We start from the raw sequence: 23,614 nt of genomic DNA, 5'->3' as shown, positions 1-23,614 counted from the left end.
GTTCAGATTTTCATTCTCTTTTGTACTTTTATATATACTAGTATTGTTTGTCACACGTATTAATTATTATTATAGAAATTATAACATAAATTATTTAATTAATTAGTATATAATATAATATTAAATATTAAATAATCCTATTAGTATTATAATAATAATAAATGCACGAATTTATATGTCAATAAAATAAAACTAAAAACATCTTCAATTTTTGTAAAATTTTCATCACATATATATATATATATATATATATATATATATATATATATATATATATATATATATATATATATATAGCATTTTAAAATTATAGCTAGTTATGTATCTTTTGAGGAATAAATAAATTATATAATCAAAATGATAATGAATTAAATATATATAGTAATTATAAAAAATAATATAATTGATAATTTTAAAATTAAATTTAATATTTTCTTATTTTTTATTCAACACTATCAATTAAAATTAATTGATTATATTTATAAATTAATATTAAAATGTAATTATGACTATCTTTTTGAAAATAATCGATATGTTATTAAAAATAGCTTATTAGTATAACTATACAATAAATATAAAACCTGTATATCACTATTGTATTTATTTATTAAAACTGTTGTTTATAAAAATCTCTTAAGAGTCAGCTCTATATATATAATAATGTTTTTTAAATTATATAATAATGTTTAGAAAATTATCTTAAAATAAAGCAAGGCTCAACTCAAGGGGACGAATTAGACAAAGAAATATGTTATTTCTTTCCGCGGCAAAAAGTAATAAAAACAAAAAGGATAATCCAAAAAAGAAAAGAAAAGGACCGGTTGCATACTGGTTTGACTTTTAGAACCGGAATAACCACTGTCGGGTTAGTGGCATACCGGGTGGTTAATGAACAAAGCTCCGAAATGTTTGCCCGTCTTTCGTAAATTTAAAAAAGACAAAAAAGGTTAACAGGTAAAGTTAGGGTTTCAATTTCACTCTCTCTCTCTCTTAAAAGAACAAAATTTTGATAAAATTAAAAAAGAAAAAGAAAAAGACCACTCTAATTCTTACTTGTGCGAAATTCCCACAATTCCAATTCCACAGGTAATCTTCATTTCCCACTCTTCTCTTTTCCAAGAGGTCATTTCAAATGAATTGAATTCCTACAAAATCATTTCATTTTTTCTTATCATTTTTTTTTAAAACAAAGTGAAGGAATTGAATTCTTCCAACTATTGACTTTCTAAGTATAAGGATTTAGTTGATTGTTTATATTGAATTGAAGAATAATGTTTTTTGTAGTCTTAATTAGCCAAAGAATTCATTTTTCTGACGGTTTATATATAAACTATTTTCTAGCTATTAGCTTTTGTTTGCTTTTTTGCTTGATTCTTTAAGACTTTAATTGCAATGTGTATATTTTGTTATTTTCTTGAGTTATTTTTATATGCTATAGTGTTTAGGAATTAGTTATGAAGTGAGAGACTTGATTTTTATTTGATAATTTAGCTTTGTTTATAAAGAGTACACAAAAAAGAAATTTTTGTGGAGTAACTGTTTGTTCTTCTCTTCAGTGCAAGTGAAACTCAAATCTTCCATTTCTTTATTGTTGAAATTGTGTGCAGAATGTGTCCACTTTCAGTAGAGAATTAAACATGCAAGGGCGTTTACATAATTGTCTCTAAGATTTAGTTTTAAGCGGTGGTTTGTTATGGATGCTCATGTGATTGATGAAGAGGAGGGAATGGGTCACCGCGTGATGGCTTATGATGGGGATGCTGAAACCAATGAGGGTGGAGAATTAAATAATGCAGAGAATTCATCAGCACATGATGATGATGGGGCAGCTGAGCCTCATGTAGGTATGCAATTTGATACTGAAGATGCTGCTAAAACTTTCTATGATGAGTATGCAAGACGTCTAGGTTTTAGTTCCAAACCTGGTAATTTGAGTCGTTCTAGAGCTGATGGGACCATTGTTGCTCAGGAGTTTGTTTGTGCAAGAGAGGGTTTTTTGAAAAGGAGGTCTGCCGATAGTTGTGAGGCAAAACTTAGGATAGAGCTTAGGGGTCAAGACAAATGGACTGTAACAAAATTTATAAAGGAGCATAGTCATACTATGGTTAGTCCCAGCAAAGTGCATTACCTTCGGCCCCGCAGGCATTTTGCTGGTGCTGCGAAAGGCATTACTGAACCTTTCCAAGGAGGGGGAACTGTACCCAGTGGTGTCATGTATGTATCCATGGATGGTAACCGTGTATCTGCAGAGGGAAATCGTGGTCTTAGGAATGCTTCTGCTGCAGACTCTAATCGTGTCATCAAGAATGCTACCACATTCAGTTTTTCTGTTAGACCCAATACACGAAAGAGGATATTAGGGAGGGATTGTCAGAATTTATTAGAATATTTCAAGAAAATGCAGGCTGAAAACCCTGGTTTCTTTTATGCAATACAACTTGATGAAGATAATCGCATGGCCAATGTTTTTTGGGCTGATGCAAGGTCAAGGACAGCTTACAGCCATTTTGGCGATGCAGTTACATTGGACACAAATTACAGAGTAAATCAGTATAGAGTGCCCTTTGTTCCTTTTACAGGAGTAAATCATCATGGTCAACCAATTTTATTTGGCTGTGCAATGCTGCAAGATGATTCTGAGGCTTCTTTTGTTTGGCTGTTCAAGACATTTCTCACAGCGATGAATGACCATCAACCTGTTTCTATAATGACTGATCAAGATAGGGCCATACAGACAGCTGTTTCTCTGGTATTTCCTGAAGCTCGACACTGTATTAGCAAATGGCATGTCTTGAGAGAAGGGCAGGAAAAATTGGCTCATGTGTGTCATGCCCATCCTAATTTTCAGGTGGAATTGTACAATTGTATTAATTTGACAGAGACTATTGAGGAATTTGAGACATTTTGGAGCTCTATCATTGATAAATATGATCTGAGGGGAAATGATTGGCTTCAATCATTATATGAAGCTCGTGCTCAGTGGGTTCCAGTTTTTTTTCGGGATTCCTTTTTTGCCATGATATCTCCAAATCAAGGGTTTGAGGGTTCTTTTTTCGATGGCTTTGTGAACCAACAAACAACATTACCATTGTTCTTCAGACAGTATGAAAGAGCTCTAGAAAATTGGTTTGAAAAGGAGTTAGAATCAGATTTTGATACAATTTGCACCATGCCAGTCCTAAGGACACCATCTCCAATGGAAAAACAAGCAGCAAACCTGTATACAAAGAAAATTTTTGCAAAATTTCAAGAAGAGCTAGTCGAAACTTTTGTCTATACTGCAAATAAAATTGAGGGTGATGCAGCTATCAGCACGTTCAGAGTTGCAAAATTTGAGGATGACCACAAGGTATATATAGTTACGTTGAACTATCCAGAAATGAGAGCGAACTGCAGCTGCCAAATGTTTGAGTACTCAGGCATTTTATGTAGACATGTTTTGACAGTCTTCACAGTGACAAATGTTCTTACGTTGCCAGCTCATTATATCTTAAGAAGATGGACAAGAAATTCCAAAAATGGTCCTGGAATAGATGAACGTGGTGGTGAAGTAAATGGCCAAGAATCTCTAATATTGCGATATAACAATCTCTGTCGGGAAGCCATCAAATATGCAGAAGAAGGGGCAACAGCTGTGGATACTTACAATGTTGCTTTGGGTGCTCTTAGAGAAGGTGGGAAGAAGGTTGCTGCTGTTAAGAAAAATGTTGCCAAAGTTCCACCTCCCAGTTCACAAGTGGGGGGGATAGGTTACGATGACAGGAAAACCTCTACCTCAGCTTCAGATACAACGCCATTGTTATGGCCAAGGCAAGATGAAGTTATACGACGATTCAATTTGAATGATGCTGGTGCTGCAGCTCAATCTGTTGCTGATTTGAATCTCCCTCGTATGGCCCCTGTGTCCCTTCAACGGGATGATGGTCCTCCTGGAAACATGGTATGCGGGGAAAACGTATGCATCAAGTGGGCTTTCTTTTAATTTTTCTTAAAAACAATTCATATATGTTCATAAAATTGGAGCAAGTTATTGACTAGGCATATTTATATGGTCTTCTTGCACAGGCAGTTCTTCCTTGTCTCAAGTCAATGACTTGGGTTATGGAGAATAAGAATTTAACACCAGGGAACAGAGTCGCTGTGATCAACTTGAAGGTATAAATATTACTGGGTTAATACTTGAAAACATGTAGGCCAGGTTGTGTTGTTAATCTGCCCAAGTTGGAAAACGGTCTATTTGATAATTGGCAATCCAGCGGGCATTCTTTACATCACGCTGATGAAAACAAGTGGGCACTGTTCTGTTTTCAACTTGGACAAGTCGGAAGTGGTCTATTTGATAATTGACAACAATCCAATGGGCATTCTTTACATTTAGCCATGTTGATATTGTAAAGTTATTTGGAAATTCTAAATGTTTATGGGACCTAATAGATGCTAGCTAATGGAGTCTAGGAAAAAGAAATTCGAAAAGGTGTCTTGATTTAATTCTTTAATTTGCTAGTTAAGAATTTTCCTAATATTATAGTTAGGCTACCTTTGGTATTAGAGTGGAGGGCGCAAAGCACACTATCACCACCATTATTGAAGAGATCATACGAGCCAAACACACTTTAAACTATTTATCCATTGTACGCTTAAATTGTTACTCCTACAAAGTTTCATCTTTAATCTTGCAAACCTTTGCTAAATGTGGCCTTAGAACTATTATGCAAATTTTATTTAAGATCTTCCTGTTTGTCCTATGCAACATTTCCTTTAGAAATTATTATGAGATATTTTCTTATTTAGCTTGCTTCCTGTTGTAATTATCAGGAATTTTTCTACTTAAAGTTGCAATACCTGTTGAACAGTGGAAAATAGTCCTATAAAAGTTTGTATATTGTTGTTAATGAAGAATGAGATTATTAGGATTGTTTTAGTGTTTAGTTTTCTGAGTGTGATTTCCCTCTTCTCTTTCCTTCTCTCCCTTCTTCTTTTTCTTTATTCTTTGAAAGGCTGCCTGGTACATCTCCACCATCCACTGCAATCTCTTCCTTATAAGCCTTAATTCTATCTCCTAACTGTGTACTTTCATTTCTCCTTAACCATACCTTAGACACCAATTGCTCTGGGCAGGCTCTGGGACTTGTGCGCTATAAAAGCATAGGCAGGCACGTCACTAAGACTGTCCACCATCAACTAGGCAACTAATTTGTCCTATTTTCTAGTTCCATAGCCGAATTTGATTTAGGGGATATTGCTCATATGTATCTCATTAAACTGCTGCAGTTGCAAGATTATAGCAAGACTCCTTCAACAGAATCGGAGGTTAAGTTTCAACTGTCAAGGGTTACACTAGAGCCCATGTTAAGGTCTATGGCATATATTAGTGAACAGCTTTCTACTCCAGCTAACAGGGTTGCTGTCATTAATTTGAAGGTATGTAATCAAACTACTAGAACTTTGTTTTCAAAAATAAACTTGATGCTAGGGTGACGCTACTCTGTGAAGTTAATGATAAAAACTCTTTGAAGCTGTTATAGAGAGAATAGTGTGGCTAATGCGCATATTTAACAAATTCGCTTATTTGGTTCTAAAAGAGTTCAGACTACTTTGCTCTTTCTTGTCGTTGGTGGTTAAGTTTGGACTTGTCTCAGGGCCTCTGGCCTACATGCACTGGTGATGTAATATTCTATGAATTTAATGCAGTTCCCTCTCCCACTTCTTAAATAGTATTGAAATTTGTAAAATTGAACCTAGAAATAAGGGCATTTATATTCTTCAGTCATAAGAGTTTTCTTCACTGAGAAACTCAAATTTTTTGAACTGTTATATGCTCAAGAGTAAAAATTAATTACAATCCTTGTTTCCTCTTGATCTTAGCTATTTGAAATTCTCAACATTTTTTTTATCTATAGAGATGGCTTATATTTGGATTGTTAAAAATTGAGTCAGCCTTTCAATTTATATATGAACTAACTTTTCTGTAGAAAAGTTGTGAACTAGGTCTTTAGTCAAAATTATCCAATTATATGTTTGCAGAATGTGTGATGAATTAATATGTGGAATGAAATTTTCCTTAATGCTATTTATATAATTACCTTACTGTAGGTCCATATGAGAGCACTTTTCAAGTGGGTTGACAATGAGCATGCTTTAACTCTAGCATAGACATTGATGATGGCATGTCCTTTTTCTTTGTGCTATTTTTTTTATATTGTTATGCTTTCTTTATTTTGTTAGTGGTGAAGTATATCGCCCTATCAACTTCAGGTTGAGAAGAATTAGAAGTTAATGATAAAGTGTGATTGAGTGATAGGAGGTTTTAGAGGAATCAGAATAGGTTATAAAAGGGCCAGAGAGGGATGAAGAGATAAGAGATATAGTGGAACTGTAATTATGATATAGATTTTTTAACTGCATTGTGAAGCTGAATGAAATTCAGATTCTGAACCAGTGTTGCAATTATTGCTTTTGAAGCATAAAGACCAGCTTGCTTTTCGGCATCTGTGAGCTACTTGTGTATCTTTGGGATAATCTTCTTGTTCATGCTACTGTATTTTCTCTGGGTCATTGGGTGCTACTTTTCAGTACTTGACTTCAGTCATCTTACCATCCACTTCATTGTGCCAGCAAATTATGTAATTGTATTAGATTTTCATGGCACCTCATCTTTCCAACAGTTGCTATGTGTTTTGAAATACCAATGTACTCTCACATCTTGTTGGAGTCATTTATTCTTCTAAGCTAAGCTTATTTATGAGATCTTGAATGAGTGATCTCGTTGCTGTTTACTTCCTGTTAAAACTTGAGCTGATTATTCTCATGTCTGGAACGAGTAGACGGTTCTAAGAGTCCTGTCTTGAGAGAGGATATTTGTCCTTTATGGGACTTACTATTTGGTGTCTTTCCATCTCTGTCTAGTTTTATATGCAACTTTATCCTTCTTAAGTTACTTTCATTTGTTGACATATGGAGATTTTATAGGAAATTTAAGTTTCATTTACCCTATGTCTTTCCATTTCCCTTGGTCTCCTCTTGATACTGAAAGCAAGAGGGAAATTGAGCAATCTAATTTTTCTTGCTCTTCTTTTCTCTCCCCTTTTTAATGTCTGAACAAAGGACATTTCTCTATTTATTTTCTTTTCTCCTCATTTTCATCTAATCAAAGAAAGTGGAAGTGTTTAATTTAATGAGCTCTCTTTTACTTTTTTTTTTTTAGTTGATTTACTGGCTCAGCTACATGATAAAGGCCATATTTTTTAAATAAAAAGATTTTTAAGGCTTTCCTTTTTATTTTTCATTTGGACCATTACCTGTTATTCTTTTACTTCTTTTATTTAAGTTCTTAATATGAAAAAGGGTTCTAGCCCTTCGTGTAAAATAATTCTTTTCGGATCTTTAATTGAAGTTCTTAACTATTAAATTCAGTTCTTTTAATGTTTGAGTTAGCTCAATTTTAATTCATAGTACCATTATTGCATTACTGCCAGGGAAATATTGATATTATTTATATGTCAACTATGACTTGATAATTATGGTTTCTTCTCAAAAAATTTTATTTAAATAGGTCAATTGACCAAAATTTTACTGACTCCTAGGTAACATCAACTTTTTACATTTGTTTTAGTTTCTAGGAATTGACTCAAGTATTGAAGTGAACATAAAGAATTTCAAACGCAACGGTTTCTTTATGAATGAGAAGAGCTATTACTTCTTTAAGTGTTTGTTAAGTTTTACTGTATATATATAGTGGCTTAGCTGGTGTGTACTGTACTAATATCCAATTAATTGGCAGAGTAATTTTATTGTTATCTTAGACTTTGTTGCCCTTTCTAACTTGTCAATAATGTATTATCCATCAAGGAATTAATATTTCCACTGTTTTCAGCTTCAAGATACAGAAACAACTTCTGGAGAGTCAGAGGTTAAATTTCAGGTTTCTAGGGATACATTAGGTGCCATGTTGAGATCAATGGCCTACATTCGTGAGCAGCTTTCAAATGCTGTAAGAATTCTCTCCCTATTCTTGATGACTATTAATTAATTGTTTCATGTGATTAAAAAGAGTAGTATTTTTGCAATAATGATAATTTAAATCCTTATCTATTTTGGTCAAAATATAATTATTTTGAATTTCCTGAATGTCCATCAATTGATCTAAAGGATACTTTAGTTCTATGAGTTGGTATTTTTGAGTCAATTTGGTCTACCATACCTCAATTTGGTTCTAGGGTTTATCGATTTAGAGAAGAACATTGCAATTGTTATTACATTCCTAGAAAGTCTGTGTGATATAAGCCATAAGTTCATCAGATATTGTGTGGTTATAATGATTATCATTAAGCAAGGATCTTAAAATATATGTCTAATTACTATTCCTTCCTATCAAATTTAGTATAAACTTAATGGAAGCTTTGACTAAACTTAATGCTTGAATATCGCATCTTGATATGTTATGCCTGTGAGTAATCTACTCAAACCTATATAGGATATAGGTTGTGGTAGGAATTGGGACAAGGATGGATCCAAAGACTTGTACTGGTGGGGGCTAAGGTGCATTTAAATTATAAACATGTACGTATTATTTAATACTTTATAGTTGCATAATTAGATTTCTCAATTTTAAAAAATAACTAAAATAAATTTTTTTAACACTGCCTAGAAATCATTTCAATAATTTTTTTATTAAAAATTTGATATCACAAAAAAGAATTGCTCTTAAGATTATCATCCAACAAGTACTTTCGTAGGAGAAATGATTAAAATAATTTCTTACACAATGCGATTAACATCGAAGAAAAGGTCAACAATAAATAAAATAATCTAAGGTTATGCATAAAACACAAAACATACATATGGCCGTTTTTTTTAGTTAATAAATTTGTTTAATTCTTTTAAGGCATTAAATCCAGAAATTTATGCCAATCTAAAATGAATGAACAAATTACGAATAATTGATGACTTATTCCAGTTGAAACATCCGATTTGTTTAATTTGTAAAACACTAATCTTTTATAATTGCTTAGCAATTTTACCTATGGTATGGACTAAATTTGAACTTAATTAGAAAAATAAGTTGCTACAGAAGACTTAAAACTGGCTTTTTGGGGCAGTGGGGAAAGTGCTCCTATTTCTACATCCATCCCTTGGTGGGGGTGGTGGGGAGCCAAATTTACATGTGGTGACTGGTCAGGAGAACAAGAAGAACCCAAATAAGAAGATTCTTCTATGTTTTGTTATAAGAAAAGGAGTATTGATATCATATGATATTGTCATTCTCTCTTCCGGTAAATTCTGCTGATCTTTGTCAAGTCTGTTTTACATGCGTTTGACAATGTAGAGCAGTAGTTAAATCTCTTGCATATGAGAATTTTTTTTGTTCGAGCAACCTTACAGTTCTTTTTCCTGCTACTAGTTTGATATCTACTATCAAGCATTTACACATGAGATTTTCATTTTGGTGAAGTAATATTGAATTAGATCTCTATTATTTGATGTAAGATAATAGGATTTCTCCTTCAATTCAAATTTTCTTTAGATTTTGATGTTTTAGTTATGATCATTGGCAAAATTTTTTTTGCAGGCTGAGCCCCAGCCAGAGCCTCAAACAAAGAAGCAGCGGAAGTGAAGAAATTGCAGCTTGTCCATCTCATTTCCTGAGTGCGACCAAATTACATGGCGAAGGTGTGTTCACCAATTCTGTCATTGTTACAAATGACTTGAGAAAGGCAAACCCCCTGCCCACAGCCCTGTGTTTCATCCCCTACCAACACCCTTCTTACTCTCTTTTATCTGGGGCTTTCAACTGGCTAGCTTTGTTTCCATTTTATGCCTCCCATCTTCTTTCCTGTCCCGTTTAAGCCCACCCCATTCCATAACCCAGTGTAAGCTTGTAGTGTAATATATTTGTACATTTAGTTGGTGAATTAAAAATCAAAGCATCAAAAAGTTCCACATGAAAGTTTTCATCTGGTATCCATTAGGATGTACCTCATTACCCGTTTATATCCTTCCCCTTTTTGTCCAAATGGTCAAGCTCTGAAGTTTCAGTATGTGGGAAACATCTATACATTATCAGATCTGTGTTTTCATCAAGCCAAAAGCTCCATTGGGAAAGACACGAAAAAGGCAAAGAAGGTTTTAGTAATAGGCTCCTGTAAGAAAAACTGTATGCTGGTATTTAAGGTGGGTTTGATTTGTCTCCATGGCATATTGTTTTGCGGGATATGCTGCTTAGGCTGTATTGCTGGATTGGCAGGCCATTTGTACCTTACTTACCAGAATACTGTAGAATGCATGCGGAATGCCTTTGCTGCACATAAGATTGGTATACTTTTTGAGTTTGTAAGCCATCGGTTAATCTTCTTCTTTTTCTCTTTCATGTCTGCTAGTTCTGTCATGACTCCAGATGACAATTTTTAGAACTAGTTTACTGGCTGTTAGGTAAATGCACAAAAAGGACTAGTGTTGTGATGTTTTAACTAAAACTAGTTAGATTTTTATCTTTGAAGAAAGCTAAAACTAGTTAGTTACTAAAATGATGGAATTTGTAGTTTTCAGTACTATCCTGCATTTTTTATCATATGATAATTTGTTGGTTTCAGGTCTTTCTAGCAATCCCCTCGAGCCTCTCATTTTCTTTCACCCGTTCTTCTGAAGAGGGTTGTGGGATCCTTTGTTCTAAAGAGGGCAGACACGTGCCACATTATGCAAATTGGTTCCCTTTGGCTTAAGGAAAAATAAGCCGTTGCTGTGAAGGCTAGATGAATGCTTACTATAATTCTTGTCTATCCCTACGCAGTCGAAGAGGATTTATGTTCTCATTTAATTATCTAAAAACTACTACTTTTGAAGAGGGAAAATAATAAAATTAAAAAACCATGATCTACTGGGTTCTTTCCGTGCAAGGAGTATGTGAGCTCGCTTCTCTCCTGGTCTCTTGGAGATGGCAGAGAATAGTCAGCTAAGCTTGTTTGATTGCGTAAACGGTTCAGGTTAGCAAATTAATCAACAGGGATAATCAAATGGCAATCCTGATTACATGGTACCATTACAAAGCAGCGTTTAAACGGTCATAGTCATCCGGGAAGGTTTCAAATTCTTTTATTATCAACAAAGAATACTAAATACTGGAAAGATAAAAACAGAAAGCGAATGAACAGCCATCTCAAATCTGTGTTCCACATAAGTCCATTTTACAGGCACAATTTTGTCTAAACATTGTAGATTCCAACCCCTAAATACATCAAAGGCTTTTATATCAGGCTAAGTGAGGGGAACTAAAAAAGGGGAAAAATAATAAGGACCACTTTGCATCACTGAAATTCTGCATTACAATCACAGCAGGCAGTGGTACATCGACACTAAGAGCCGCTGGTGAGCACCCAACAAGCAGTTCAGACCCAAATGAATTCAGGTACGTGGTGATTGCTTCTACAGTTGGATTACCTCCAAATAATAATAGTTGACCTTGGACTAGTTTAGTCTTCCCTCTACGAAAAAGAAACACAGATCTTACTGTTCTTCCAACTGTGACACCTACAAGCTTCTGTAATCTATCACAGTGACTTCATCATCTGGTGCGTCTAGGTCTTGATAACTGCAGAAAATTTTAAGGCTCGAAAGAGTTAACATCTTGTAGATGCAATTATCTATAGATAGACTAGGAAAAGTCATCATCAAATCGTGCTACATAAGAATTATGGCGCACAATGGAACAAACATCTAGCATAGATTGTCATAACCACCAAACAAGTTCAAAAACAAAAGACGGCATAGTGCTTAATTATCACACCAGACCACTTTAAATTGATTCCATATTTTGCTGGGTATGCCTTAAGAACAATTTCAGCAGAGCCTTAACATCCTCAACACAACCAAAACAACAAACAGAAAAGAAACAAATAAATAAAACTAAAATATACAATAGAAAAAAAAAGAAACCAAGCAAAACAAAGGAATCATCTCTCCAGTTTCTTAAAGCAACTGTAGAAGTCACTGTAGCATCAAGTGTGTGTGTAAGCACCCAAAATTAAACTGAAAATCATAGATTAACAGGAAGAAAAATCATATATAAAAGCTCACATACAAAAAATAGAATATAACCTAGGGACAAAGGAGTGACCAACAAAAATTACCTGCGTATTCGACGAGGATCCTGCCGAAATGCTGGCGATAGAAGAATGGGCGCTGGCCCACTTAACTGGGGCCCAGGCCTTCCATTTCTGCCACCACTTTCAAATGGAGGAGGACCACCCTGCTCTCTGAACATCCGCATTGCAACTTCAGGTGGAGCAGGAACAAATGGCCCTAGTGGCCTGTGGAGTAGAGCATTTTGTCATCAGATAAAGCCTTGAAAACTCAAAGCGGTAGTATTGCCATTATGACATTAATTTACAACAAGCTTTTAACCTACCCAGCACCAGGTACAGGCATCAATACTGGAGGAGGAGGTATATCTGAGGGGAAAGAAGGTACATGAATGCCTTGTCCGCCAAAATTGTCATACATTCCGTCATCGTGATTCCCTCCATCAGGTCCATCATTGTTGGACTGAAAGTCACCTGTCTGGGGGTTTTCAGACCTGTCAAATCTTTCACTGCCATTTGCCCTACTGTCATGCTCTCTACGGTTGCCTCTTTCATCCTTTAATCTATTTTCTGGACCTAACTTGCGTCTTTGTGGCTTGTCTTTCTGAAAAGAAAACCCAGAATAACAATGTGATAATGATGATTATCACAAGCAACACTAACAGCAAGACCAAAAAAATTAATACGTGTGCTGCAGTTTGATGCGACTAACTATTTGAGGATTTACAGATAGAAATGAAGTTATTTGAGTTTACACAAGAGGATTTACATAATTTTCTACTAATATAATAATAGCTATGGGAGAGAGCTGAGAAACAAAAGCATGAGAAATAGAGCAGAAAAATTGCAGATTATATGCTTGTGTTGTGCCCTATAACTAATGGGAACAAAGATGAGACCAGGAATTAAAAAGCACCTTAAGTAGTTTATTGGCAAGTGTGTATGTTATTGAAAATGGTATGTTATTTAATGGCTCAACGACCAGAATAGTCCAAATCTTTGCACAACATGAAATTTTATCCAAACATTTTAAAATAGACCATTTTATCCCAACGTTTTAAGTCTCTCTGCAAGTCTATCCAATTGTTTAAAAGAAATAAAATAAGATTTTGGTTGCCAATATAAAGACAAAAAACAAGTTTTTTCCCACTGTAAACATCTCATGACATGAATAATTCCTATATGCATCCATTGTATCTTATGAAATAATTCACATACTTTTATATTTTTTCATTCCTATCACCAATAACATGATTTTTTTTTTTATTTTGATAATTGGGATAGAAATGCAAATTTGTAGAAATGATTGAATTTTTCTAGTCATTACTTATTGACTTAACTAGTGAGCAAATGTCCATTGGGTTCTCATCTTGAGGACACATGTTCAAACTGCCACGGACTAGCAGAATCCTTTTCAGCCAAGAAACAATATAAGGCATATTTTCAATCAGCATTCACAATTTGAAAAACAAAAATAAGGGGTTCATCAGAGAGAACATGCTACACAAGTATTAAAAAAAAAATTAAAAAAAAAAAAAGAAACCTTATTTAAGGATCTAAGCATACTTCAGAACTATAACAGATAAGACTTGATAAAGCAAATGAAAGCAAGCTGAAACCGTGATACTCAATAACTCATATCCAACTATTTAAAATTTGAGCACCAAAACCTCTACGTAAATTAGAGGCAGTGTATCTAAAGCAACAGTTACATCTCGGGATAACAACTTCAGCAGTCCTAAATGTTTTTCGAATTTTATAACTCTTAAGATAAATCTTTTTACAATCAAGAAAAAAAATTTCAGGGACCCCTCCATTAGTCCTATCCATCAGTCTAAGAAACTTTCTGTTAAACCCTAAAAAATCTTTAACTGACAGATAGAATGGGGGGTGCGGGCGCGGGCAAGGGTATTAAAGCCTTCAGAATACGATTGCAAAAAAGTCTATTGGAGTTGTTAATTTCCTGAAGTTGCTATCCCTTGTATCTTCTAGTTTCTATCTTTCAGATCAAGCATACTACTCTAGAACATGAATTCAGGAAAGGAAAATATGTTCCAGCAGATGCAGCTTTTTGACTGCCAATTATTTTTGAGGCACATAGACATATTATAGCTGTCTATATGGCACACACTAGATTGGAGTGACATCTGCTGAAGGAAAATTAGATGAGAAGGTAATATATCTAGAAGCAGTAAGAAAGGCACATGCAGACACAATAACCAGACTGCTTACACATAATTTCAGTGAACTGCAATCCTCTTAGCTTATTCTTAAAAGAGGAAGTGAAGAAAGAAGAGGAAGCTCAATTTAATGCTGTCAAGCGTTAAGCAATTAACTTAAAAAGGCACCATAAAACTTGCGTATAGCCAGGGGAATCATAGATTAGTCTGATAAATAAAGCATACCGGTAAAGGCTGCTGCATAACAGGTGTGCCACCAGGCGCATCTGGATCACTGCAAATGCAAGTAAAGCTTTTTGTTAAAAAAAAAAAAAACCTGTAGAATTGGCATGAAAAAGTAAAAGATTTTGTCACATGACAGTACTTCATGTAATTCTGGAAATACAGATCCTCCCGCAATTTTGAGGTCAGCTCCATTACAAGCTCAGGGTGTTTCAGTTTGAGATGCTTGTGCACAAACTCAGCTGCATGAAAGAGCTTTGTGCAACCCTTAGCTCCACAACCATACTTCCATCCATATTTTTCATCCCTAATCTTCCGGACATAGGGATCCAAAGATTCAACAGCAGTAGCCTCTATCTTTTCCTTAGCAGTCATTACTTCCAAAGGATCTTGACTCCTCAACCTTTCTTGCCAACGTGAGTCCAGTTTCTTTTCCCACTCCATCCCGCTATTATTCACATCAGAACTTTTACCCTCTGCTCTCACATGCCTGACACCCTTAGCTTCAATGGTTTCAACCATTCCATAATAATCCAAACCATGTACACGCCAAAGATAAGTAATAAGTGTATCCAATAGTTCAATGCCCTCCAGACCCTTGACAGAGGTTAAGCCTCGTATGATGATAACAGGTCCACTAGAGCTGCCATGGGGTTTCTCTCTATTCATTTTCTCATTGTCAGATCCACCTAAAATATTTTCTTCAATTCCTTTTTCCGAGTCAAGTTTGCGAACAAGGGCCTGAGCTTGTTCAACATCAATTTGAATTCTTCTAGGCTCTGAGCTGACTGGGTGAGCCTTAGGAGCAGCTGAAAGAATATCATTTTCCTTAGCTGGTGCACGGCCATGACGTCTTCTTTTGCCACTAGTGTCCACTTCGTCATCAGAATTTGGGTCGCTTGTTTGTCCTGATTTATTTGAAGATAGTACATTGATACCAGGACCTCTGGGAAAAAGAGGATGAAACTTCAGATAAAAGCCCAACAAACCATGACATACATAGAGGTTCAATTGACTAAATATTAGTGCAAAGGAAAATTTTCAATCTTACAAGTCTAAGGTTCCACTCTGCAAGTCTAGCAGAAAATCCTTTGCAGCCTTCCGCGCAAGTTCATTCCTCCTACAAATCAATTCAAAACCAGAAAATTACAATAAAGCCAGAATTTAATTGATCAGATTTTCACCTAAAGTGATAAAAATATAGGTTATGAAAAGAACAGGAAGCCAAAAGGACATATAAGTAGACATACCTTTCTATGACAGCAACTAAATTTGTTGGATGATATTTGTCTTTCAACCTACATGCATACAAGTTCAGTTAGATCAATGAAGTTACAGAAAAGCATGTATTTAATATGAGAAGAGCAGTACCATTCCTCATCCTTATGAGCCTCAAAAAACACTCTTTTTTGGGTTGAAATATACTCTGACTTGTATTCTTGATATCTGCATAATCAAAGACCATGATCACTTTCACATTTTCCAAGTTGTGAGTCGATAGAATTATCAACTTTAACGAGACCAAAATACCCCCTACTGCAAACCTGCGCTCAGCTTCTGCTGGAAGAACATCGTCTTCAAGCTCCTGAATGAATTGCTTGTATGACATCAAGCCTTCTCTGAAAACATATATTTACAAAGTCAATTTGAAGAATGAATATCCTACTCAAAAGAATGCCCAGTTCGTCCAAATGAAAACATTAACTAAGAATGGGTATCTGGACATGTGTGTGTGTGTGTGTGTGTGTGTGTGTGTGAGAGAGAGACGCCGAACGACAATATTAAGCCAAGTCAAACTACCTTTTATGACTTTTCCAAACCACACATATATAGCTAATTATCAGAAAACGATAGATAACGAACTCGAGAAAAACAAAGTTAAAAGAATCGAAAAACTTATTATATGGTGAAGATGTCAATTGGTTTATTTGAAATATTATAGAATACTCTCTAGGTTTTCTAGGTCTTATTATATGCCTATCTAAATAAATTAGAGACTGGTCTAAAGTCTTATTTGAATTTTTTTCGTCAGGGATAACTTGCCTCCTAATTTTCTAAAAGTCCACCACAGAGAGTTACAATTAGTATTAGAATCTAATTTGATTCTAAATACCATGATTCATAGTTGTCAAAGGCGCGCTTGAGGTGAGAGGCGCAAGCCTTAGCGCCTCAAGCCAAGAAAGGCAACTGACTTCACTAAGGCGCACGCCTTTGTGCGCCTTAGACCTAAGGCGAGGTGCGCATTTGTAATATTTTGACTTATTGTTGTTTTTTTTTTTTCTTTTAAGACATAAAATAATCTTAGCCCTTCATCATATACTTAATATAGAATATATTGGCTTATCCACACCTAATTATCTTCAAAAGAAATTTAAAAAAAAAAATGGAAGAAAGAAGATTAGGGCAAAAAGACATCTAATCAAGAAAAAGAAGAGAAGAATTGCCTAGAAGTGTAGGAGTAGGACCAAGACCATAATTATAGACTTATAATAAATCAGTAATGAAAGATGCTTTAGAATTTCTACTATTATAGGACTTCTAGTTATTTATAAGACTATATTTTACTTTTATTATCTCTTTTGAACATGCCTTTTTGTTGTTTGCTAAATAGCTCTTGAACATGATTGTCATGATCTTTTTATTTCTTTTCTTTGGTTGTGTGTTATGTTTTTTATTTTATGCACGAGTTGTGTTATGAGTTCTAGTTTTATTTTATTTCATCTTTTGCGCCTCACTTCAGTCAGGCTCACGCCTCGCCTTGTGCCTCAAACACCAAGAGCCCTTATCACCTTGGTGAGCCTTCTGCCTTGAACAACTTTTCTACGATTGTGATGCTTTGGGTAAATTAATAAAATTATAGTAAATATGCTATTGCACATATTGATGCTTAATTAATTCTATCTATGATGCTTAGAATCATTATGTTGTCTCATTATTTTTTTTATCTACCAATTAGAGCCCAAAACCTGCAACTGTAGATGCAGGTTATGAAATCCTGTCTTTTCTCCTCTAAATTGAACTAGACTTGTAGCTTTATGTTTGTAAACTATAAATTGTTTAGCTACTTCAAATTCCAATCCTAAATGCTAGCCCTCTAGCTGTTGTAGGTCATATACTAAAATCAACCCTGATCTAGTCCATTTGCCAACTATTAAGATGAAGCACCATGTACAATAACAACGCAAATAGACAGAGTAAACTCTAAGCATGTAAGCGCATTTGGAAGTAAATTGTTAATTATCTCCAAATGGGGAAGCAAATAAAAATCAGCTTTTGATCATATAACTAGAAAATTAACAGCAGCAGAACATGACAGGTGGTGAATGGAACAAAGAAGTCAACCCTACTCAGTAGTAAGAGTCTAGAGTTCAAAAACATGATAAATACAAACCTTTGAGTGCTCATTGTGTTTGAGGCATCAATGTAATTGCCACGTCCAGAATCCCATTCTGCAACAGTAACAGAATCCAGTAAGCTCTACCTCAGAAGATAACACAATTAGAATTACAAGAAAAAGGAAACCACGATCACAAGACAAAAGTTAGGCAGAATAAAGGTAAATCTGCCCTTGAACTGAGCATTGAAGTCCAAATAGACCTTTCAACTTGAACTTGGAAAAATTAAACCAATACTTTACTTTGTTTTTTTGGCCAAATTGAGCTAACTTCTAACAAAATCAGCAAAAATTGCACACGATGAATACACAGGTAAAATATAAGTAAAATCACAATAGGCTAGGAGACTTGCTGGGATAGTGTTACAAGACCACCTAATAAGTCCAACCTAGCAAGCCCCAACATTAATTCTGGGCATTCAGGTAACATTAAGACCCACAAAGTTGCAAGCTTATAGGTCATCAAATTTGTGGAGAAGTTATGAGAGAAAAGGTTAAAAAACCTTCGCCAAGCAGCCATAGCTATCACCATAGTTGTTAAAGGCGAAAGGCGCACCAAGGTGATAAGGGCTCTTGGTGCCTGAGGCGCAAGGCAAAAGTGAGGTACAAAAGATAGAATAAATAAAACTAGGACTCATAACACAACCCATGCATAATGTAAAAAAACTTAACACACAAACAAAGAAAAGAAATAAAAATATCGTGATAATCATATATTCAAGAGGCATTTAACAAACAACAAAAAGACATGTTCAAAAGAAATAATAAAAGTGAAACATAGTCTTATAAATAAATAGAAGTCCTAAAATAATAGAAATCCTAAAGCATCTTCCTTTACTAATTTACTATAAGTCTATAATTATGGTCTTGGTCGTACTCCTACACTTCTAGGCGATTCTTCTCTTCATGACCCCTTAACAGCAGTAAAACCTCCAACTTCTCAGCATTACAGACATTATTGCTACTTCACAAGATAGTAATATGTAAAAAAAGGACAAACCAAGGCCAAAAAAGGTATCCATGAGATAGGTAAAGGGTTTGAAATTGCAGATCCAAAGAGAAAGCTACAGGTAATACCAGTGTCTATAAAATCACTTGAAAAAGATATAATCTAAAAACAGCCTGACTTCCCAAAAGGCAAGTAAATATACTGGCGTATAAGTGTAAGTGGCACTGAAAACAGTTCAATTCTAAAAGTACAAAAAGAAAGAATGTTTGTTCTTTATTTTCACAGAAACCATCACAGATTTAAACCTGGTTCACCAAATAATGACGGTCATGTCAAACCAACAACACTTCCACTTCACACACCATAATAGGACTCTTAAAGTCAAACCAAGCTGAAGTCCAAGAAAGGCCATCATCTCTCTTTCTGTGTGCGCATGCACAGGGACAAAAAAAGGGTGGGAAGCAAGACTCCCAAAATGTGGAAGGATGTGAAATGTGAAAATGATGTGCAGCATAAATGCAAAACACTAGAAATATATGGAAGACATGAAACCAAGGTGTACCTCATATGCACTTATTGATATACCAGGATTTAGAAGCCATTTGCCTCTTTTTTTCTAATACTAAATAACAAGCAACAAGAGAAGAAAAAGGCTTGACCAAAACCTAATTTTCTAGCATCTCAAGTGCCTATGAGAGGAATATAAGAAGAAAAGGTGGATTTTTCCATCTCTCTCCCTCTGTGTATGCATGCATAGTTTGCTTATGATTATGCTAGAAATGAGTCAGGAAAATAATTTTTAAGAAACAAATGAAATGAAAGTTTAACTCACAAAATGTGGAAGGATGAGGCATATATGAAAATAATGTGCAGCATAAATGCAAAACATTAGAAATATGAGTAACGCATGACAACGTGGGTGCACCTTATATGCACATTATAGTTATATCAGGCTTTCAAAACCATTTGCATCACCTTTTTTTAATACTAAATATCAAGCCGACAAGTGATGGCAAAAGGATGAATTAGAAAACTTGATTTCCTACATCTCTAGTGCTTGTTTGTGATAGAAAAATGTTAACTAAATAAGCCTAAATCCATGCTTAATTGACCTTTTGTTAAATTACATTATATGCTTTTTTTATGGAGGAAAGACATGTAACTACAAAAAGCTTCTAATCAAAATGTTTTGATCCCTTCAGCAGCACATATGGTCTAATAGCCTCAAGAGTCAATATTGGCACTGTAGGTTCAAATGCATGTCATTTCTCTTATATCTGTTACTAAAGGTTTGAAAAACTATCAAACTGTATCCGTGCTAAACAAACCAAAGCACATGATATTTAAATTGCAACAAATCTCGAAGCACTTGGTATATACCAGAGGGACCACTTTGATATCCACCAGCACGACCCATGTACCGGCCACGAGGCCGGTCATCGGGATACCCAGGCCTACCCCCCATCTCGCGTTCATATCCACCGCCATAATCATAACCAAACCTACACCATCAAACAATTACTAAAATTAGCAAGTTTGCATAAAAGGGCTCTCCAACCCAAAGAAGCAAATAAAAGGACATGGAAAAATCTATAAACTGACAAAAGGGCAAAAAAATGACGCTATGAGGGATGTAAGAGAATATCCTACAAATAGGTATGGAGTTGGGAGATAAGCAAAGACCCTATGAACAGATACAAAGTACAATGGAAGAGTGGACACAAACTTATATAACAGAAAAAGTCACCTTTTACCGAGGTACAATAACATCAAACATGCAGTGGAGCAGTCCATTAATGAACTAAATGCGCAGAGCATCATGACAATTAAAAAAAAGAAACACCCATTTTATAGTTCAAGATCAACTATCCATGTTTAGGGAAGTCATTTTTACTAACAAAGTAATATATGCAAATTTTCCAAATTAATATTTAATTTCATTCCAATCAATCCTACCTCAACTAAACAATTCATTAAACAATCCAATCAGACACCAAGGTTAAATGTGAGATGAATGACATAAATTAGAACACTGTAGGACTATAAATAAACAATCATGATAATACTTTTCATGTTTTGACGATTGACCATTCTCAATTAGCTAGAATAGCCTCCTATCATGATACAAATTTAAAGCAAATAAATTTCTCCTGAATGAATCTGTTTCAACACTGACGAGGTATCACCTTAGAGGATTGAAATCAATCTAAGGAGCCCAGTCAACAAACTATCCATGAGTAATAAAGTAGCTCGACAAAACCAAAATCATCATGTTATGAAATCAGTTCGATTCAACCAATTATTTCGATTTTTATTGAATCATATGTAAGCACCTAGGCAGTCAGCAATTTAACATCAGTTTTTAGCTGTTGTATTTCCTTTCATGTGTTGCTAAATTTGTGGTTCAGTTGTGCGAGGGGTAGTCACTAAGCTAATTTCCTAACGAAGTTGTATTTCATTGATTATGCAGAGGAAGAGGCAAGGAAACTTTTCAGAAGAAAAGATTCATGTTTATAAAATTCATAATAAAATTCAAGAGACCAAAGAGTTCTCTCTCAAAAACAAGTCCTTTTTATCCTTTAACTATCAGCCTAGTACCTATAACAGGCAGTCATAACACAGTAATAATAACTTTATCCACAAAGCAGGCATCCAAATGCAAGGCTTCGTCCATTGCTTGATCACAGTGATAGATTGATCAATCCAAAACCATAGAGGACTGAGCTTTAATAATTCATATAATATAGTAACTCCAGCATATTTACAATATTGTCCAATGTCACAGCAGTACACTTAAGGCTTAAAGGTAACTTGAGGAAGCCAAGTTTATAAGCTATTCAAACCAGGAGTGGAATTTTTCTATGGGTACTTCAAAGCGAAAAATTGATATGCTGGCAAACTAAATAAAATAAAATGGACTATCCATATATATCTTGAAGTCCTACACAGATGGTAACCTAAATTTCTTCACTAGGCGAGTTATTCCATGCGAACACTTCAAGGTAAAAATAGCATGTAAATGGTAATATGACATCTAAGCTTAATAGGGATACTTCATATTTCTTATTCCAGATTTTCTGTATGTCAACAATATTCATCCCTAGAATTTGCAACATATCAGTTAACTCCTGTATTATCTGTACTTTTTTTATTGGTAGTCTTCTTTAAACCTAAGTTTCATATCTATGAACTTTCAGTTTGTAATGAATAGAGGATATGTTAGGATCTACTTACCCAATCAATTGCAAGTTAAAAACATACAGTTTGATACAAGAAAAGCAAAAAAGAGATGCAAGAAGCTAAACCTACCACAGAGAAGAGGAGCCTTTTTAATTGAGCTGTAGTTCTGTTGTGTTTTTCATTCAACGTTTTTAATTCGAAAAACTAAAGCCCAAAAAATGCATGAATGCAAAAGACCCAATATTCACAATCAAAGACCCAAAGGATAAGAAGCATTACAAGAAACTCCTGAATTCTCAGTTGTACACAATTTTCATTATTCCTCTGATCACTCAATCAATCATGAAAAAATCCAGAAGCTTACTAACCTTCTATCACCAGGTCCAAAACCACCTCTAGGGCTCCCTCTCCTCCCATCATACCCTCCATCATCTCTCCTCGACCTCTTATAAGGCGGTGATCTTCTAGCCGGAGGCGAATGTCTCCTATCTCTATATGGTATCGGAGGAGGACTTAAACTGTTCCTTCTCTTATACTCTCTCTCCCTCTCTCTCGGTGGCAGAGGAGGAGAGCGATGGTGATTATGATTCCTTTCGTAAAAATCACGTCGATTCTGTGGAGGCGGAGGCGGCCTATCAAAGTCTCTATCTCTAGAATCTCTGTCGCGTCGTCTAGAATTATTTTGGTGTGGATGAGGTGGCGGTGGAGAGGACGATTGTGGATCGTCGGCTGAGGATTTCTCTTTGCGGTCGCGTTCGCGGCCACGGCGGTCAAGAGAATCGACAGGCATGTTAATGACTTCGGCCATATGGTGGCGATGGCGATGGCGATGGCGATGGCGATGGCGTGGGTGATTTGGTGGTGGAGATTTGAGTTGAAGGAGATTTTGGTGAAACCCTAGAAAAGAAGAAATAAAAGAAAGAGGGCAAAAATGACATGAAGATGAGTAGTGTATCGTATCGTATGTTTGTACTGTTTTCTCTTTTGGGCAAATATACTTTTAAGGCCTTCAACCCTTCAGTTTTATTTTATTAAACCCTTCAACTTTTATTTTATTATTTTATTTCAATATGAACTCAACATAACAAATAAAATTTTTATAAAATATGTGTAATAAATTTGTGATATATATAATAATCAAAATAAAATTTTATCAAATAAAATAAAAGTTAAGAATTCAAACTGAAAAATAAAAAAACTAAATAAAAAGTTTTTATTTTTTTTATATGTGTTAATAAGTGTGACAAAAGAGATCCAAGAAAAAAAAAAGAGAAATTATAAAGAAATGTGTTTGTGATTTGACTATTTTTAAGTATATATTTCTCTTAATAAATTGATGTATATAATTTAATTTATTTATAAAATTAAATATACTAATTGTCTATTCGTGTGTTGTGTCACTGTTGCTATTATTTTGATTATTAGAGTTGTTCAAAAGGGTTGGACCAGGCTTAGTCAGGCTTGCACTTTCCAAGACTTCGCTTGAGCCTGGTTCAAGTCCCTTTATACGGAGCCTAAAATTTTGATTGAGTCCCATCTACTTTGGAGAATATATAAATTTTTACATATAAAATTCTCGAGCAAGTCGAACTTGTTAGCGGACCTCAAAGAAACA

At 34.8% G+C, this 23,614-nt stretch overlaps 2 protein-coding genes across 3 annotated transcripts; one reads left to right on the top strand and one right to left on the bottom strand.

Annotated features, from left to right (window-relative positions):
- The first annotated feature begins 618 nt into the window (after window positions 1-618).
- On the top strand, window positions 619-10,366 carry LOC8268697 (protein FAR1-RELATED SEQUENCE 3). 2 transcript variants are annotated; one of them, XM_015720822.3, is made up of 6 exons: window positions 619-1,086; window positions 1,608-3,955; window positions 4,066-4,155; window positions 5,272-5,421; window positions 7,874-7,990; window positions 9,569-10,366. In XM_015720822.3, exons 2-6 carry the CDS (start codon window positions 1,694-1,696, stop codon window positions 9,611-9,613), a joined length of 2,664 nt encoding a protein of 887 aa, XP_015576308.2. In that variant the 5' UTR covers window positions 619-1,086; window positions 1,608-1,693; the 3' UTR covers window positions 9,614-10,366. The 2 variants fall into 2 exon arrangements, with proteins under 2 accessions (XP_015576308.2, XP_015576309.2); XM_015720823.3 differs by having other exon boundaries at window positions 623-1,086; window positions 1,608-3,940.
- Window positions 10,367-11,140: 774 nt separating this feature from the next.
- LOC8268698 (serrate RNA effector molecule) lies at window positions 11,141-22,933 on the bottom strand. The gene is made up of 12 exons (XM_015720820.3): window positions 22,368-22,933; window positions 20,200-20,321; window positions 17,868-17,925; window positions 16,021-16,095; window positions 15,848-15,922; window positions 15,727-15,774; window positions 15,528-15,596; window positions 14,619-15,422; window positions 14,480-14,528; window positions 12,401-12,678; window positions 12,123-12,302; window positions 11,141-11,584 (listed from the first exon to the last, which is right to left on the bottom strand). Exons 1-12 carry the CDS (start codon window positions 22,805-22,807, stop codon window positions 11,524-11,526), a joined length of 2,259 nt encoding a protein of 752 aa, XP_015576306.2. The 5' UTR covers window positions 22,808-22,933; the 3' UTR covers window positions 11,141-11,523.
- Between the last annotated feature and the right edge of the window lie 681 nt (window positions 22,934-23,614).

This window comes from Ricinus communis, chromosome 8 (genome assembly GCF_019578655.1).
Source record: "Ricinus communis isolate WT05 ecotype wild-type chromosome 8, ASM1957865v1, whole genome shotgun sequence".
Taxonomy (NCBI): Eukaryota; Viridiplantae; Streptophyta; class Magnoliopsida; order Malpighiales; family Euphorbiaceae; genus Ricinus; species Ricinus communis.
The sequence above is the reverse complement of the archived record's forward strand: the minus strand, read 5'-3'. Positions and strand labels throughout refer to the sequence as shown.

What these genes read in the sequence shown, in the direction of transcription:
- LOC8268697 (XM_015720822.3), top strand. Translation starts at nt 1,694, where the DNA reads ATGGATGCTCATGTGATTGATGAAGAGGAGGGAATGGGTCACCGCGTG. An exon ending in TCGCTGTGATCAACTTGAAG is followed by an intron (nt 4,156 to 5,271) that starts GTATAAATATTA and finishes AAACTGCTGCAG; the next exon opens with TTGCAAGATTATAGCAAGAC. An exon ending in GTGAGCAGCTTTCAAATGCT is followed by an intron (nt 7,991 to 9,568) that starts GTAAGAATTCTC and finishes TTTTTTTTGCAG; the next exon opens with GCTGAGCCCCAGCCAGAGCC.
- LOC8268698 (XM_015720820.3), bottom strand. Translation starts at nt 22,807, where the DNA reads ATGGCCGAAGTCATTAACATGCCTGTCGATTCTCTTGACCGCCGTGGC. An exon ending in TTAGTTGCTGTCATAGAAAG is followed by an intron (nt 15,597 to 15,726) that starts GTATGTCTACTT and finishes ATTGATTTGTAG; the next exon opens with GAGGAATGAACTTGCGCGGA. An exon ending in TATTTCCAGAATTACATGAA is followed by an intron (nt 14,529 to 14,618) that starts GTACTGTCATGT and finishes TTGCATTTGCAG; the next exon opens with TGATCCAGATGCGCCTGGTG.